The sequence below is a fragment of the Anarrhichthys ocellatus genome, unplaced genomic scaffold (assembly GCF_004355925.1).
Source record: "Anarrhichthys ocellatus isolate YVR2014 unplaced genomic scaffold, GSC_Weel_1.0 scaffold23, whole genome shotgun sequence".
Taxonomy (NCBI): domain Eukaryota; kingdom Metazoa; phylum Chordata; class Actinopteri; order Perciformes; family Anarhichadidae; genus Anarrhichthys; species Anarrhichthys ocellatus.
Window position 1 is genome coordinate 291578 of NW_022280053.1, and position 17472 is coordinate 309049.

Genomic DNA, 17472 nt, shown 5'->3' on the forward strand with positions numbered 1-17472 from the left:
TTCTTCAGTTTATCACAAACATTCAACATCAACACATGAAGGAACACTTCATCCTTCAGTTTATCACAAACATTCAACATCAACACATAAAGAACACTTCATTCTTCAGTTTATCACAAACATTCAACAACACATAAAGGAACACTTCATCCTTCAGTTTATCACAAATATTCAACATCAACACATGAAGGAACACTTCATCCTTCAGTTTATCACAAACATTCAACATCAACACATAAAGAAACACTTCATTATTATTAGGTGATATAATCAACAGAGTGACCGGCACTGAAGCGTCTGTCATCTGGATTTAATGATATGATGAGGAGGAGGGTCAATGAGAGTTTTACCTTCAGTAGTATTATACTTTATGTACATTATGTTGGCCTGTGGGAAAGTATAACACTTTTCTAACATTTTAGTCATCACATTCCTTGTTTTAATGTACCGTATAACTCATCATAACACCTTGCAGACTTGGATTACAATATTATGTGATAAGAGAAAAGTACAAGGAGAGCGTTCGGTGTGTATGGAGCAGATGGACAATCACTGTTGTGCGTTTTATCCGCCCTGTTGGTGCTGATAACTGGATCAAATATGCACAAAGACCGTCCACAGATGTCGGCCATGTGTCTTGTCAATGATTGACCGGAGACTTGTCGTTTTTCTTATCTGAGGCCTGTTGTTAAACAGAAGTAAGCTCGCCTACAGTCAACCAGACACGTAGCAAGATAACAGATGCATTTGAATGGGGTCTCATTACACAGAAGTCTGAATATCTTCTCTGAGTGATGGGATCAGCCTGCCGTGCTGTGGCTTTGTGGCACAACATTTAAGCTTCAGTTTGTTTACATTGCACGATTCCCGTTGGGGTATGCCGGCCGTTCTTTTATTCTGTGTGAACCACGGACACACATTTATTTGTCTTTGAGCTGAAAGCCGTGATATTGTGCGTGAGGTGCGCGTTACCTTTTTGAGACGGCGTCTGCTGGAACCGTGAGTCCTCTTGAGGAAAAGCTTTGAACACGGTGAAGATTTAACCCACTTTGTTCTGTCGGTCACAGCTCTGCAAACAACTTTGCTATTGAGTTTCTTAAGATAACCGTTATTCCCTTTTGCATTCATGTCTCCTAAATAGCATTCGGTTCATTCAGAGAGCCATTAAACAGAGTGTCTGCTTCCTCCTGTGAGATACTTCAATTACAAGTCCTCCAGCTAGACGGAGCACATCTAGTGCAGACGAACTGGAAGAGTTGGTCCTGATGATGGGGTTCGTCTGTACTGCAGCTCGTATCACTCCTTTAATTATGTACTCGATGCACTGGGGAGTGCTCTCTGTACACGACCATGTGTATTATAATGAAGTCTTTTAAATAAGTACATTTAATGTTGCACTCGCCGCTGTAGCTCAGACACTTTTTAATTACAGTTTTCTTGGAAACGTTCATTTTGATGACAGAACTTCGTAAAAACTTCTCTTCCACTTCGCTGACTCTGCAAACTCGAGTGAAGTTCAACCAAAACGTTAAAACCAGGGCTGCAGCTAACGATTATTTCAATATCTATTAATCTGCCGATTTTTATCTACGCCAGACGTCAGCCTGTGGGGAGATCATGCGTTCGATCGTGAGCGAGTGTGAGTGTGTCTGTCCACGGCTAATCTCGCTCACTTCTGGACTCATCAGCCTCGTATTTGTTGTGCTCATCTATGACTGCATGCTGAAAGACCTCTTGTGGTTGCGGTGATTCATAGTTTTTAAAAAAAGTTTTCATTTAGCATCATTGACTCCCGACTCCTCATAACTGACCGGTAGCCGTACTTGGTCTGTTGCAGGCCACATGTTGGCCCTTTGTCGTGGCTGAAAATCGAAAGAAACTCCTCCCAATGCGGAAGCTTTAGGATGAAGACAATATTTCATTTGTGCTTGGAAAAATAACTTAAAAACTACAAACCTGCTGCAGATTGCGTTCTTCATCAACTGGTCAAACAATAGTTTCAGCTCTAATGAAGACGAGTAACTCTGCTGCGAACTTTTTGAAGTGCTGACTCATCAACCCATCACAAGGCCCCCCGGCTTCTTTCCTTTCATCAGATATATTTCACTATGTAAATAACATTACAGCGGGACTGTTGCATTATATGAGGAACAGCTCTGGAAGTAGAAGGAAGTAGTAAAAGAAAATCCAGATTTTTTTTTTTTATTTGTATGTGTCAAAGTTTCACCTGAATAAATTGTAAAACTTAGTAGTTTTGCATAGTTCGTGTCCAGGCAGGATTCGGCTCATTTAGCCCAGGGGGCGGGGGGGTTTCTGGCGAGCAGCGACTGCAGAGGGGGGGGTCGGCCGTTGGTTACGATGGTAACGCAGGCCCAAGGTAAACAGTGGCAGCAGTGTTTCCAGCTGAATCGCTCAGTGTGTATCCTCAGCAGCTTGGAGTAAATGTAAGAGTCTCCATTCATATCCGTCGCTCCTCGCAGAGAGACGAGCACTTTATCCAGTGCTCAGGACCAAATATTGGGCGGTGGCACATTTCAATATTTATCTGAGGCACAAGTGAAGGAGACGTATTGTGTCCCGTGTGAATTGCAGCCACTGGTCTCTTCAGAGCCGGGACGTGGATTGTGTTTGTGTGTACAATAGAGGTTCTGATAGCGGCTATCTCAGGAACAATGAGCGGTCTGTGGAGAGCAGGACATATGGTACGAATCAGCAACAGTTGGGGCCAATTTCTTCTCATTGTGCTCCACTCAGACAATATATTTAATGGTGTCATTACAGACCCCACACACACACACACACACACAAACACACACACGAGGACTCTCCTACTCTGATCTCTCACTTTCATGGGTTAGGTTTGGATTGTTTACTTTGGTTTAGGACTCATTGTAGTCATGAACTAGATTCACTACACAATCAAATCCACTTATTATCAAAGCCAGCATCACTCTTCTTTATAAGTAACCCTATTAAATAGGCTCCTGTGTTGGTCATCTGACAATGTTTGCTGGCAATATATCTGCATTTTCCTCAATGTTTTAAAGAAAATTCTGCGATTGGCATTTTAGAACCTGGAGCCAGTGAACTTTTGGCATTTTCCTTTTTAAAGAAACACTTAAACAAGGAATTGATTATCATAAAACAGTCTTCAGTACGCAGCTGTTTAAGGACATTAGTTAGCCTAAACGTGTCTATATTTGGGCCTCTTTTCTTTATCTTTTCTAGATGTACGTCTTCAGTAGGAGCCAAAAGCCGCAGTCAGAGTATTAATAGAAAGATGAACACATCGCTGGTTTTGGTCTTTTCATGGGATTTGTTGACGATAAGAAAATGATAAAACACCACCGTCCTTGTCCTTTTAACATTTAAGTGGAATATGCGGTGGATCTCTGCTCCCATTCCCCACTACATCTTTTCATCTCTATATATCTTTCTTCTTTGTTTTGTCCCAGGTGTTGGACAAACACAGAGCCATGGACAGCATGGTGGAGCTGCTGCAGGTGTACCCCGAGGAGGACGAGGCCTACGGAGAGCTGCTGGAGGCCACGACTCAGCTCTACCACTACCTGCTGCAGCCTTTCAGGGACATGAGGGAGCTGGCAATGTTGCGCAGACAGCAGATTAAGGTAATACACACACACGCGCACACACACACACGGATACAAATACCATCTGTTTTGGGGGCTTGATTTAAGCTGTAGTCAGCGAGCTGGTCTGTCCCGGAGCACACTTTGACTGCCTCTCTGCTACATTCTACTCCACCGCCTACAATGTTATTCTGGTGGTTTTAAAAGCAATGGTTAGTGCTGGTAATGTCCTCCACTGAGCCTCCTAAGCCCACAGCAATGACATTAGTTGCCGAGGATATGTGTGGTGGTGGTGATGATGATGATGATGATGATGATGATGAAGATGATGTTGTTGTAGTAGCCGGTCTGTAGCTTTGCATCTGTGGCCTGCGTGGAGGGCAGAGGATCAGCCAGAGAGGCTTAACGACCAGCACGAGTAGTATTACAGCAGCCACTAAACCACTCAGTAATTCTGCAGCCTCGGCACACTCTTTCTCCTCTCGCAGCCTGTGTTGTTTCTCTTCATTAGAGGTTTTAAAACCCGCAGGTTAGTCTCCGCTGTCTCACAGAGCTCGGTTCAGTCTCAACACTTCAGCCCTGCAGGAATACATTGCAGATTTTTAAATAGTTTATGCACAAATGCATGCGATAGTATTGAAATGCAACAGCAGAATCAGCTACCGTCCTCTGACGTACCGCTTCACTGCTGCTAGCATTAGCTGTGGGCGTTTAATGTATGCCTTCTGTTATCGTAGGTGTCGTATCATAGAATTTCTTAACCGATTTATGCACATCAGAAATAAAGCTGAGATCACTCTGAATCTGAACTTCTGTGCATCACGTCTGTGTGTTCACTCGACTCAGTTGGGACTAAACCACTTCCTGTTGTTGTCAGACAGCTGTCCCTTTCACATCACTCAGTACCTTCACCTCACGTCTCTGCCTCACAGTTTGAGCTCCATAGTGAGCAGTAAAAACACAGATTCAGGACGTGAATCTTCATCATTCTGCGTCATTGCTTACAGGTGATGCCGTTCTATTGTCAGCAGAAAGTAACGTACATGTTGTTTTTCGTTGCATTTACTTCAAGTGACCCCGCTGTGTTCAGGTGTGTCCGTTCAAGGCGGAGTCCAAGAACAAACACACAACAGAGGAGAAAGTCAGTGGTGGAGCGGCAACGATAACAAGCTAATCTCACAGCGTGAGAATGACACGAGCACAACGTCGGACTTTGATGTAGTGTTTAAAAGAATTGAGGGCTGTTTCAGCAGACACGTCTCTGTCTCTCTGTAAAGACTCTTCAGTCGTGTTGTGAGAACTTTCCCGTCTCTTCACTACATTCCTCTCACAGCTCGCTCATCCTGCATCGTGTCCTCACCAACAAACACGAGTGTGACTGCGTGTGTGTGTGTGTGTGTGTGTGTGTTGCAGTATGATGGTATTTGGGTTCTTGGGCGGGTGCTGCTCTAAATTAAGCATTTCTTCTTCAAGGATCAGTATGGTTACTGTCAACAACATGAAGAAACTCCCAGAACATCAGTGACTGCATCTACTAACGAGTAGTGTGTGTGTGTGAATCTTAAAGATGTGCCATTGTGGTGAACAGGTTATTTAAAATGCATCAATGAGCCTCACTGTTGCGCAGGGGGACATGTTCCTTGAACACACACTGTAGTGTATTTACATTGCCACAAATACTCACTAGAGCTCCACATGTGGATTAATCCGCCGCTGAAAATAGTCCTCAACAAATGTCCTCCTTTTTGAGTGAAAAAGGATTAAAAACTGCAGTGACCAGCTGTTTTATAGATTTATTTATCCTTTTGTAAGAATGAAACGATGTGTTTGTGACCCGTTTAGAGACAGACTAACTCATCTTTGGTGTTTGCTGACAATAAAAACATTGTATCTTCAAATTGCTTGTTTTGTGGGACCAAAAATCTTCAATTTACCGTCAAAGAAGACTAAAAAATATGGTTTCCCTCGACCAAATAAATTCTTTGTCGGCTAATCGAGTAGTTGATATAATCGACAAATCTATAGAACTGAGTTTCTCCACAAAGAATCACACAGAAGCGTCTCTTTGAACAGTCATTTAGTATGGAAAAGCCAAACGATGAACTTATCAACTAAATGAATCTGAGTCGGCTAAAACCAAAATGACCGATTGTTAAAGATGTGTTATGAATCTATATTTTATAATGGCAATGTGTTCCGTAATGTAAAACCTTCCTAGAGATCCATCTTCTTTCTCTGGAGACGTGAGTTGTTAAAGAAGTGGACGGAGCATCTGATGAAAGATATATCTTTGGAGTTGCATTATGGGAACTGTAGTGTGCAGAATTTTGGGCGCTTGGCACATAGAGGCTTAAAGTCAGGTGTGTCTTACATGGAGCTAAATCTCGTTGACCTGAAGCCTTGAGGTGTACACTCCCCTCGTTTCGGACTCACTTTACGGAGACTCTGAACTCTTCGAGGTGGAAAGGTTTCCCGGCTCCACCAGCTGCTCCCCTCGGGGCGATCCAACGGCTGAAAACAAAGCTGCATGCAAATGAGTCCTCGATGCCGGCAGAGGCGGTTGGTTTCTCCAAACTGATGAGTCAGGGGATCGTGGAGAGCCTCTCTGCTTATTGTGACTGTAATTTACATACGGTTTGCATCCTGCTACACTGATTGATGGAGGGACAGGCCGTCAATGACTTCATGTGTGACTGCACGTGGAAACACGTGAGGACGTTAGAAAGCCGACAGTGAACTCAACTGTAGAGATGTTTTGCAGGAGGTTAGGGGTGATGAAGGGTTTGTTAGCCGTGACCTTTCTAAGTTGTTGTGTGTTTTGGGTGCGGTGCAGGGTCGGTGTCCGGTTGCCTGGAGGGTCGGAGGTCAGCCATGAATTAAGAATGAGGTTCCTCTGTAACGTGTCTGCGAGACTTCTGTACCGCAGTGAGCTCCAGTTACTGATGCACTGTTACATGGCGACGGGTGTTTATTCCTCCAGCTGTCAAACTTTACTCACGTCTGTAAATACCACGTTCAGTAAAAAGTGTTCCTGAATGTTCTTAATTAAATACATCATGACTCACAGAAACACCTCTATGGTTATTGATTTAATCAAATGATTTCCTTGAATAATGAAACATGCTTGTCAGTTTTTTTTAAAGCCAAAGCTGACGTCTTTAAATGTCTTGTTTTGTGCGACTAACGGTTAAAAAAACCCCATAATATTCAGTTTACAAGCAGACTGCGTAAGAATCTGTATTTTAATGCGTGAAGTTAAATTACAGCAGATAAAACGGACTCGATCCAGACATGTGTAATCATGAATACAAAGGTTTCATGAAGGAGAGGTGGAGGTAAGACGGATCCAGATGTTTACATGAATCCCTGGTGATAACTTTGTCATCGTCAACACATCTCATGAAAAGACAAAATGTGTCTCAACTTCCCACTGAACAATCTCACAAATGTATAGTTTCATTTCTTCAAAAGAATCGCAAAAGCTTTCAGCAAACGTCACTTAAACGGGACAACGCGGTGCATTTGTTGGGGACTACTTTCAGCGGCGGATTAATCCGTGTGAGTATTTTCAGCAGCAGGACGGTGAATGTGGGACTGAGTCAGAATAAGCCACCGCGTGTGTTCATGTTAATGAAGGAACATGTCAGTCAGAGCAACCGTGAGGCTCATTGATGTGTTTTTAATCATTTCTGGACAACAATAGAACTCTGTGGCACAGCTGGATGAGATGCATCAGCCTCTGGATACACATCTCCATTGTTTTCTTCTGACTTTTCATGAGCCATCATGCAAACCTTTATGTGGAGCTCACCAGTGTTATGTCCATCCAGATGCCTGATAATCACTGCCTAGTTTCTCTCACTGTTATAACTCGACGAGATAAAGCTCCACCGTGACCGTATCCACGCTGTGATCCCGGCACCGCGGGAGCTGACCTCACGTCTATTTTCAGAGAGTTTGACGCGTCTGTGTTTTGTCACAGCTGTCGACCACCAACAGGTGTTGAAGGAAATCACTCACGGTGGCATCTTCCCCCATCGCGTCCCGCCTGGTTTTAGTTGTACACAAGTTGGGAGCTGACTTAAATACAAGGTGTTAAACTGCTTAATTATGTAGTTTGTTTACTGGTATTCACAGACCTCTGTCTCTGTGTGTGTGCATCCCCTTGTGCTGCAGCCTTTACATTAAGTCAGTTCAGACTTGCGTGTAAAAGGCACCAGGATGTGAGACAGATGTGTTAGATTAAGGGGTGCAGGTCCGTCAAGACCTAAATGAACTAAGTGCGGTTCAAGAAATCCTTAATTCTTAAATCACAATCATGTTGTGTTTGAATACGCTCCTGAAGCTTCATTGTAAATAAACATGTCTGCTCTGCACGAGTCGTCAACATGAAGTAAACGGATGCTTTTAGTGTCGGTGTGACTGATCTGCCTTTTGTTGCTCTGTTGATGTTGGCGCCTGCTCTCCTCCTCCGATGTGTTCCCGTGTTGGTGCTTTGGTTACTGTATGCTTTGTGTTACAGGATACCTGAACAATGAGCTCACTCACTGACTTTTGACTTCATATTTTCTTTCTCTTTTTCTTTTCTCGACTCCACTCATTCCCAACTTTCAGACTTTTTCTTTCTGGTCTCTGATGTAATCTCTCCTCCCTCTTTCGCTCCCGGTTTCACCCCAAAACCACTCCCTGTGCACACACACACACACACTGTAAAAAGCACAGAGTGTGCTAGCGGACATAAATCGGGGCCTTTGAGGTTTGTTGGTGTTTATTTCTGAGTACCTACACACATCTGTTCTCCGTTGAGATATTAGTGTATGACTTTAAGTGCACGAGGCTCTCTGAGGAAGTTAACCCGCTTGTGTACATTTTGTTCCATGTGGTCTTCTCTTGGAGGTGGGGGGGGTTCAGGTCTCCACGTGGCGCTGCTTCCTCCTGTTTCTCACTCTTTTCCACATGGCCTGAGACGAGCTGGTGAACTCTGGTTGATATGATGTGACGTTGTGCCACGTAACATGAACTCCTACTGAGGTGTGTTCAGCGTTTTCTCTTTCTGTTGTCAGAGATCTGTTTTTGTCTTTATTTATTTATTGTCCCAGCAGCCCAGTAGGACACTGGGTTAGTGTCACATAAACATGCACGAGCATGCCAGGCGTCAGTATCACCGCCATCTGCTGTCATGGGCTGGTATTACACTGAACACTGCGGTGAATGGTCTGTGCTGAACCAGAGGTTTTCAGGGGAAGAGGTGAGGCAAAGATGCTGTGTGAGGAGGTTAGTTATTGTTTGTTCTGCTGCAGCTCATTAAAGCCCAGTTTCCTGTTTGTGTCATCATAGTACTCCTCCACGGAGTCATACCGGAGCACTCGGACATGACGCACATTTGTAGGTGAAGTGTGATTTTTCCGAGGCGAACATTTCAATGTCCGCCACAAATTAAGGTCCATAAATCTGCTTGGAAGTCATAAGAAAAGACGACGCCCCTTTATAGCTGCAGAACTTATATCGGTGCTGATATCGGTATCGGTGCATGTCGAGCCAGTTTGCCAAAATGTAAACGAATATACAGACGATAAAAAGTCCACAGCTAACTCACTGAATCCATGGCAACACTTCCTGTTTACATCCCCTTCAAAGTTTATTATCTACCAAAGAATAGAATAATAATATGAGGGGAACACGACCAATAATATAAACGTTTGTCACGTTGCAGTAGATGTATATAATGTGTGTTAATGTTGGGGCAACGTGTCCGTACTCTCTGAACTCTGTTGTGTGTTGATCTTTAAGGGCCTGCTTTGACCCCCCCACAGATCTCCCTGGAGACGGAGCGTCTGGGGCCCCGTCGAGTGGAGGGCCTGAGGAAGGAGGACGAGGAGTGGCAGAAGAAGGCTCACGCCGCCGTTCTGTCCATACAGGACCTGACTGTCAAGTTCTTTGAAACCACGACTCGGGCACAGAAAGGTGAGCGAGCGTGAAAGGAGGCTTTTCCTGTTTTTATAAAGAGTCTCTTGTCTTTGCTGTGATGTGTTGTGTGTTTACTCCATGACAGAGTGCAGCTAACGCTCCACGTAGAGATGATTTAAAACCAACAGCCCCAGTCAGGTTTCCAACCTCGCATACCAAAGAGATTTCTACAAGTCCTCCAGAAGTATTTTAATCATGAAACAATTTCAGCTATGAACCGTTCGGAAACACGTCAACATGTTTCTGTTTAGACGAGGAACAGGCTTCACTGACCTCCAGTTAAAGCACATGTGCACCAAACACTGCTTTGTTTTCCATGTAAGGGCTGAAACTAACAGTTGTGTTCTTTGATTCGTCTGTGAATTACTCTCCGATTAGTCGATTCCAGGTTCAGTTTGTAAGACGGTAGAAAATAGTGATAAAATACAGTAAAATATGACGGTGGCGTCTTCAAACAGTCAGTGCAGCTCTGGTCCATCTCTTGACAGTACTGTTATACGTGTTGCAGCTTTGCATGAGCGGATGCGCGCCGACCAGAAGAAGTTTGGCAAGTCGGCATGGGTGGTGGCGGTGGAGCGCATGGAGCGGCTGCAGTACTCCGTCTCCAAAGAAACCCTGCAGCTGATGAGGGCCAAGGAGATCTGCCTAGAGCAGAGGAAGCACGGCCTGAAGGAGGAGGTAAAGTCCACCGACGCTGCTCACAAGAAGGTTTATCACCGAGGAAGATCACGCTGTGTGTTCTTATAGTGAGTCTGTTCAGAAGCCACAGTAACCAGGGATGGAAGAAGTACTCCAGATGGTAGCAGTACCACGGTGTACAAACACTCTGTAGAAGTCTTACTTAAGTACGAGTATTGGCATCAAATACTTAAAGTACTAAAAGTCCTCCTCATGCAGAGGGGCTCATAATATATATTATTTATTGGATTATAATTATTGATGCATTAATGTGTTCATCACTTTAATGTTGCAGCTAGTTAATATACTGCTGGGTAGTTTAATCTGTAATTATAAATAACAATGAATTAATAATATTTTTATTAATAATCTGAATCTGCAAACTAAGTACAAATGTTGGCAAATAAATTAGTAAAAAATACAATATTGGCTTCCAAAATGTAGTAAGTAGAAGTATAAATTATAAAGTGTACCTCCAACTTGTACTCAGGTGCAGTACTTGAGTAAATGTACTCGACGGTAACAAGAGCGAGGGACACGAACACTTTGAGAAAGAAGTAAGATAATGTCCGTGTTAGAAACATGAGCTCACGGCTCAGACATCCTGCAATGGAGTGAATAACATCCTGCTGTACAACAGTGGAAATGACTCATTGGGAATGATTGCAGGGGTCACGCACTTACTGTACAATACATGTGTACATGCATAAAGAAGTAGCTGTTGTAGCTCAGAGAGAAAAGGAACGCATGTTAATTAAAAAACAAGTGCGCAGACGGGAAGTACTGCAAAGTCACCCGTCCTGTGGCGGATCCCCTCCGCTCTGTGGTTTAGGAGAGTAATGCAGCAACTGTGCGTCTGCGTTTGTAGATGCAGAGTCTGCACGGTGGAGAGGACGCCATGCTGCGCCTGGACCAGCTGGAGGAGCTGTACTACGAGCTGCAGCTGCAGCTGTACGACATTCAGGCGGAGGTGCTGCGCTGTGAGGAGCTGCTGCTCACCGCTCAGCTGCAGAGTCTCCGGAGGCAAATGACCGGTGAGCATCTTTGAGGGCTTTAGTTCAGCTCCATGGAGCAAATGTGTCATTCAAATGTAAAACAGGCCATTCAGTTAATATCCACCACAAATCTATGGCTTCCAAAATGTTTGTGTTAATGTTAAGAATAAATATCGGCCGATATGTGGTTATGTCACTTATGTCATTTTTTATTAGCTAAAAATGAGTCTCAAGACGCCTTACTTTCCCAATTCTGTCTTTGCAGTTCTAAAAAGTTCTTTAAAAAAGTAAATTTTAAGAGCCAAGACTGATCTTTGTTTAGTGAGGTAATTACATTTATTCATGAGGGACCATTAAAATACAACAAAGGAATACTTCACAGTTAAGGCTGCTGCATGAGTTGTGTGAGAGTCTGTTCAGAGATGTGCTTTAATAACCTAAGAACCCGATGAAGCAGTGTTTATAACTGCGTTTGGTTGAATCTCTTCTGATGTTGTACCAGAGCGACAGGACGAGGTCGTTTACTACGACGCCTTTGAGAGCCCCGATGCCATGAAGGGCGACGAGGACCCGGCGACCCCGCCGCCGCCCCTCAGAGAAGAAGAGATCAGCGTCCTGCAGCAGAGGACGAGGCAGCTCGAGGCCCGCAGGGGCCGCATCACCGCCAAGAAGGTCTACCTCAAAAACAAGAAGGTAAGCGTCGACGATGAAGACGTCTCTGTGGAAGTGTTTCAGAACAGCTGCACAGGTCAGTTTATCTCCTTTTGTTTTTCTTCAACAGGAAATCTGTATCGTCAATCACAACCAAAAGATTCAACAGCGACAAGGTAGCCATGTGTCCCTACAGACACTGCAACAGGTAAGACACCACTGTGTGCAATTCATAAGCATTTTGAATGGGGCATAAAGTTCCCTCTGGTAAACCGTTTTTACCAAATACAAGTGTATTTGTCCAGGGCTTTTATTGTGAAAGGTAAGAACAGAAGTAGGGGATCTGGTCTGCGTTGCCTTGCCGTCTTGGTTTGGACTACGGAGCCTCCGTGTTGTTGAACTTTATACTGTATGTTTTAAATATGTCCGTTCTGCACAACGTGATTGGTTGATGCCTTAAATTTAGGACCGGGTTAGGAGGGTGGCGGGTGGGGGTGTGTTGGTTTCGTCCGCCTGGAAGCAGACCGAGAGCCTCCTTTTCAAACGGTGCGGTTGTTTAGTCCGAGTTGCATCGTTGGCGAACCACACTAAGAGAGACCAAACAATCAAACTTGTTTCCCATAAAGGGAGGTGAAGCCGAGGAAGACAATGAAGCCAAGAGCAACGCCAGAGTGAGTCAGGACAGGCAGAGGACTCTGGACCGACTTCGCAGCCTGAAGCAGGTGAGAAGCTCAGACGTCCACTGATGTTCAGCTCCTTCTGAAGAGCTCCTGTAACCTGTGACTGACCCCGGTGTGTCTGATCTTTTGTTACCAGCGTTATCCCGGCCAGGTGACCCTGAAGTCCAGCCGGCTGCGTCTGAGTCAGCCTCCCGGCCGGAGGAGGTCCGGCCAGCAGCACGGCACTCACTCGGCCAGCGTTCAGACCGACTGCATCTCGGATCTCCCAGAACTCTCTGCTCCTCCTCCACCTGACGCCTGCAGCTGCGACAGCATCTCTCTGCCTACGGTTCAACTCGATAACCTCGACTCTTCGCCTCCTTTCCTCTCGCTGCCTCTGTCACTGGGTGCTCCTCCTCCTCCACCACCTCCCCCTCCTCCACCTCCTCCCTCAGAGGACCAGCAGGGTGAGGGCAGGGAGGGTAACCCCAGCCCGGTGCGGCGTCTTGAATGCGAGTCCGAATCTTCGTCTCTGCCTCTGGCTCCGTTTTCCCCTCGCTTCTTTGACAGCAGTCAGCTGCAGACGGCGAGGAAGAAGCTGAAGAAGACGGCCTCGCTGGACTCGTCTCAGTGGAGGAGAGGTGAGGAGGGAACTCTTTTATTGACGTGTGTCAGAACAAAGGAAAAGGTTCAAGTTTAATTACAATAATAACTGCTTTATATAGAGAGGTGATCTCATCGTCAACATACCTTCTTCATGCATACATTCATTTCTTGCAGCTTTTCCAGGTTCGGGTTTTGTTACTTTCATTAATTACAACATTAGGAATTATTGTTATAAACAGCTTGGAAGTATTTAAAAAATTGTGAGATCTATCTATCTATCTATCTATCTCGTCCCCACTGGTTTTCCGAGATACTTTAATACTTGAAACAACAGGTGCTAAATTGCGTATTATACAGTTTTAAAAGTCTTTACCTTGTGCGTGAGGCTGACTGTAGCGTCGGTGTGTTTCCTGCAGCGAGCTCCCCCATGGACGAGGTGCTGGCGTCGCTGAAACGCGGCTGTTTCCACCTGAGGAAGGCCGAGCTGCGGGTCCTGGCCCCGGACCCGGACGACGACGGCGACAACATCCTGGCTCAGATCCGGCAGGGCGTCCGGCTGAAGAAGGTGCGGACCCGGCCGGAGCAGCAGCGCCAACACAGGAGCTTCACCCACTCGGCCGACGCTCTGACCCGCAGCATCCACGAGGCCCTGAGGAGAATCAAAGAGGCCTCGCCGGATTCCGAGTCGGAGGACGAAGGCCTGCCGTGCACTGACTGGGAAAACTAGCTATTGGAAGTTTTTATTTTTACGGATACGTGGAGCCAAAACGAAGAGGAAACAAGCGGACAAGCCGGGGTTAAATCACCTGGAGGTAGCTTGGTACAATTTGAACAAAAACACTTGATTTTCTTCTTTTTTTATATATCAGAAAACCGCTCAGAAGTATGTCGTTGTTTTTTATTCATACTTCTGTGGGTCGTTTGTAAAGATGGACCACTAATCTTCTTTTTTTTTTAAGTCGTTGCTGTGGCATCCTCGGCGAGGATACAACCTCTGACCTCTCATCATGTCGTCTACATGTCAGAGTCGTACTGTAGCTTGCTGTGATGGGTTTGTTTTAGGAAGTGAGTATTTAGTTTTTTACGTTTCTCTCTCTCTTACATCGACACAGTAAGCGTTCACTGAATACGCGTGCTGTACACTTTTACATTCAACCACGCGACAACCATCCATACTGTATATTTCACTGCATAGAAACGTTTATGCAGAGGAGGATCATTCCCACTTCCTTGAAGTAATCGTTTGACATTTTAGGAGATAGAGCTGCTGGCTGTAGCTTCATATTATACAGAAATTCTCAGCAAAATGGGCCAATAAGTATATTTCCCAAAAAATGTCAAACTACTACTTTCATTTCATCATCCTAGTAGGAAGAATGTAAAAAAACTGGCTTTGATTTGTGTATTTAGCAAATCAGTCATGCTTGTTTTTAGCATTTTCACTTTAAAAATGATAGATATATTCTAAAGAAGGTTGCATATAGAGGTCTATATGACTTAACAATATTTTAGGGGAAGGACATCAAAGTCCATTTCAATCTCCGTCATCGGTTCTGGAAACAACAGGAAGTGCTGACACTATGCTTTTAATGGTGCCAATTTGCCAAAAATGGGGCTCAAATTGGTTCCCACAGTGTGACTCACTGACTCCATGACATCGTACTTCCTGTTTACATCTCCCAAAGCATCATGGGAAATGTAATTCCAAAACCAAGAGCAGGTTTTCTAATAACAGGAGTGACAAAAACCCATAAATATCTACATATTCGTGTTCGGAACTTTGAAAGTTTAACACGCTGTAGCTGACAAGTGAGAGTTTATGTTAGAATACGATCCAAATAAACCGTTTACCTGATTTACTGTTTACCCAACAACACAGGATCAGACCGTTGGAAGATCAGCTGGTTCACAAACACCAACACTGGACATATTAGCACACAAACACCTGTCGGTTTTATCTGATGCATATTCATAACAAATTATATCTGTTGACTTGTGCATCCAAGGACGCCATTTTGACCGGGTCAGTATTTTGACAAAGTATATTATATATAAAATATATATATATTCAGCACCAATTGAAATATAAAGGATTACTTGAATATAGCTTTTGTCGTTTTCTCTGAAACTCAAAAGGATGGATGAAACATTTTAATATATGAAGAGTTCTCCTCTAATGAATAATAACGATCGCCCCCCGTTATCATACATTTAATTACCGATAAATCACAATTCATGACCCAAAAACATACAAAAGAATATTTTTTTTAATGGAGCTCTACTCTGCTGGAACAATTCTGCAGAATACAAAGTATTTAAATGATTGTTCTAGTAATTTCTCTAAAGCAGAATCTGAAATGATTCTCTGGTTGAAGCTCCTAAAATGTGATGATTTGCTGCTTTTATCTGTTTTACATCACTTTCTGTTTCTTGGGACAAAAGAAGCCATTTGAAAACGTTGCTTTGTGAGCATCTTTCACTATTTTAAAGACTCAGCGATTAATCGATTACTTGAGAAAACAACCTGCAGATGCCCCCCCCCTCTATTTATATACTTTAAACACACGCGTGTAACAAACTCCAGGATATCTGGTTCGGATACATGATGTAGAAGCTTCTCCTTGCAGCATATTTGAAGCCTGTCTGCTGGGCCGAGCTGAAGTCTGAGGCTTCATCGCCCTCTGCTGGTCGACATTTACACCACGTGATCATTTTATTAACCCGAGAGTCTTCTCTCCTTCCACTGCCTTCAAACATTCGTTTTCCAAGCTTGTTTACTTATGGAGTTGGTGTGTGTGTGTGTGTGTGTGGGTTTTATACCAGTCTCTTTATTATGTGTTAAACTGTGTCAAACCTGTCTTCAACTGAATCTCACCCTTATTCTCCTGTATTTAACAAGTAATGCACTGATGGTTACATTTAACAGGAACAGTTTGACTTTTGTTGGGGTGGAAATTCATTCATTCATCTTATTTCAGGCCGAGAGTTTGATGAGACGGTTACAAATACACTCGTGTCTGAGCTACAGCTAGCCGATGGTTAGCTTAGCTTAGCTTAAAGAGTGGAAACAGGGGGAACTGCTAGCCTAGCTTTGTTTAAATGAAAAACCTAGAAGCTACCGTTGCTCTGTATTGGCCGGATGTATGAGTACATAAGCGTTTGCTAACAAAGAAAGGTGATAAAATGAGTGTTGTGTTTAATTATATTAATAAATCTGACACATAATACTCCTTTAAACCACTAAACTGTAGTTTTACACTTTTGGTTTAAACAAACACGGTATAACGTGTTAATTAGGGAGGTTTTGAGTCGCTGGTAGCCGTTAGCTTTCGACAGAGCAAGGCTAGCTGTCCTCCCCTGTCTTTATGCTAAGCTAAGCTAATCGTCTTCACATTTCACATTAAAACGTGTCAAACTGTTCACTGTGAACATAATGGAGTTAAACAGCTGTCGTTTAAATAGAGAAACTGTTGCTAAGTGTTAGAAATCATCGTGACTCTTGAACGTGTTGCATGCAGTGCAACGACATCGTGGCTCAAACTGTGCTTCTCTTCCATCCACGGAGATCTTTAATGATATTTAACATTTTTTACATCATGTGTAACAGTAAAACTTGGCAGCAGATATTGGCTCAGTGACAGTAACTCCACACTGCTCTTATTTTGTAATTTTATTTGAGCTTATTAAACCATTGTGCTTTTGACAAAAACCTGTTTTTTAAACGTGCAGAATACGACACTAGTTGAACCTTTTACGACCTTATGCATGTGACGAACCCATCACAACGTAAGTGCAATAATTAAGAAGAAAAGTCATTTTTATGAATTAAAATACTGTAATGAAATGTAAAATTATATCCGCATGCCTAAATGTATTGAAGTATTTATTGAAACTTCATATTTTAAAATGATTTTTAAAAGCATACAAATGTAAATGTACTTTATAAAGTTTTCTTTTTTGTTGCTCTTTTTGTTTCCTATCATGACATTCCTCTCTGCTTTCTATATCCTGATTATATTTCCCTTTCAAAATAAAATTAAGCACCAACATGTTGTCTTAGAATACTCTCCGGTGTCTTTTATTTTAATAAATTATTAAGTAGTTTATAAACATTTAATAGATGGATTATATCAACAGCTATAACTCCTCTTCACTTTGCAGATTAACACAAAACATGAATCAACTAATACATTATGATTATTGATATAGACAGACTTTTGGTGTATTTTCATGCTGTTACTTTTACTCTAGATTTTGCCAGTAAAAGTATTTTTACACTGTAGTATTACTACTTTTACTCAAAACATGAGTACCAATGTGCAGCCC

At 43.4% G+C, this 17472-nt stretch overlaps 1 protein-coding gene across 2 annotated transcripts; it reads left to right on the forward strand.

Moving 5' to 3' along the window:
* The first annotated feature begins 2372 nt into the window (after positions 1-2372).
* jmy (junction mediating and regulatory protein, p53 cofactor) lies at positions 2373-17208 on the forward strand. Of its 2 annotated transcripts, none has more exons than XM_031860016.1 (9): positions 2373-3629; positions 9404-9554; positions 10066-10235; positions 11104-11269; positions 11721-11923; positions 12012-12089; positions 12508-12603; positions 12698-13181; positions 13563-17208. In XM_031860016.1, the coding sequence occupies exons 1-9, from the start codon at positions 3477-3479 to the stop codon at positions 13871-13873; spliced, it is 1812 nt and encodes a 603-aa protein (XP_031715876.1). In that variant the 5' UTR covers positions 2373-3476; the 3' UTR covers positions 13874-17208. The 2 variants fall into 2 exon arrangements, with proteins under 2 accessions (XP_031715876.1, XP_031715877.1); XM_031860017.1 differs by having other exon boundaries at positions 11733-11923.
* The last annotated feature ends 264 nt before the right edge of the window (positions 17209-17472 follow it).

What these genes read in the sequence shown, in the direction of transcription:
- jmy (XM_031860016.1), top strand. Translation starts at nt 3,477, where the DNA reads ATGGACAGCATGGTGGAGCTGCTGCAGGTGTACCCCGAGGAGGACGAG. An exon ending in TGCGCAGACAGCAGATTAAG is followed by an intron (nt 3,630 to 9,403) that starts GTAATACACACA and finishes ACCCCCCCACAG; the next exon opens with ATCTCCCTGGAGACGGAGCG. An exon ending in GACTTCGCAGCCTGAAGCAG is followed by an intron (nt 12,604 to 12,697) that starts GTGAGAAGCTCA and finishes TTTTGTTACCAG; the next exon opens with CGTTATCCCGGCCAGGTGAC.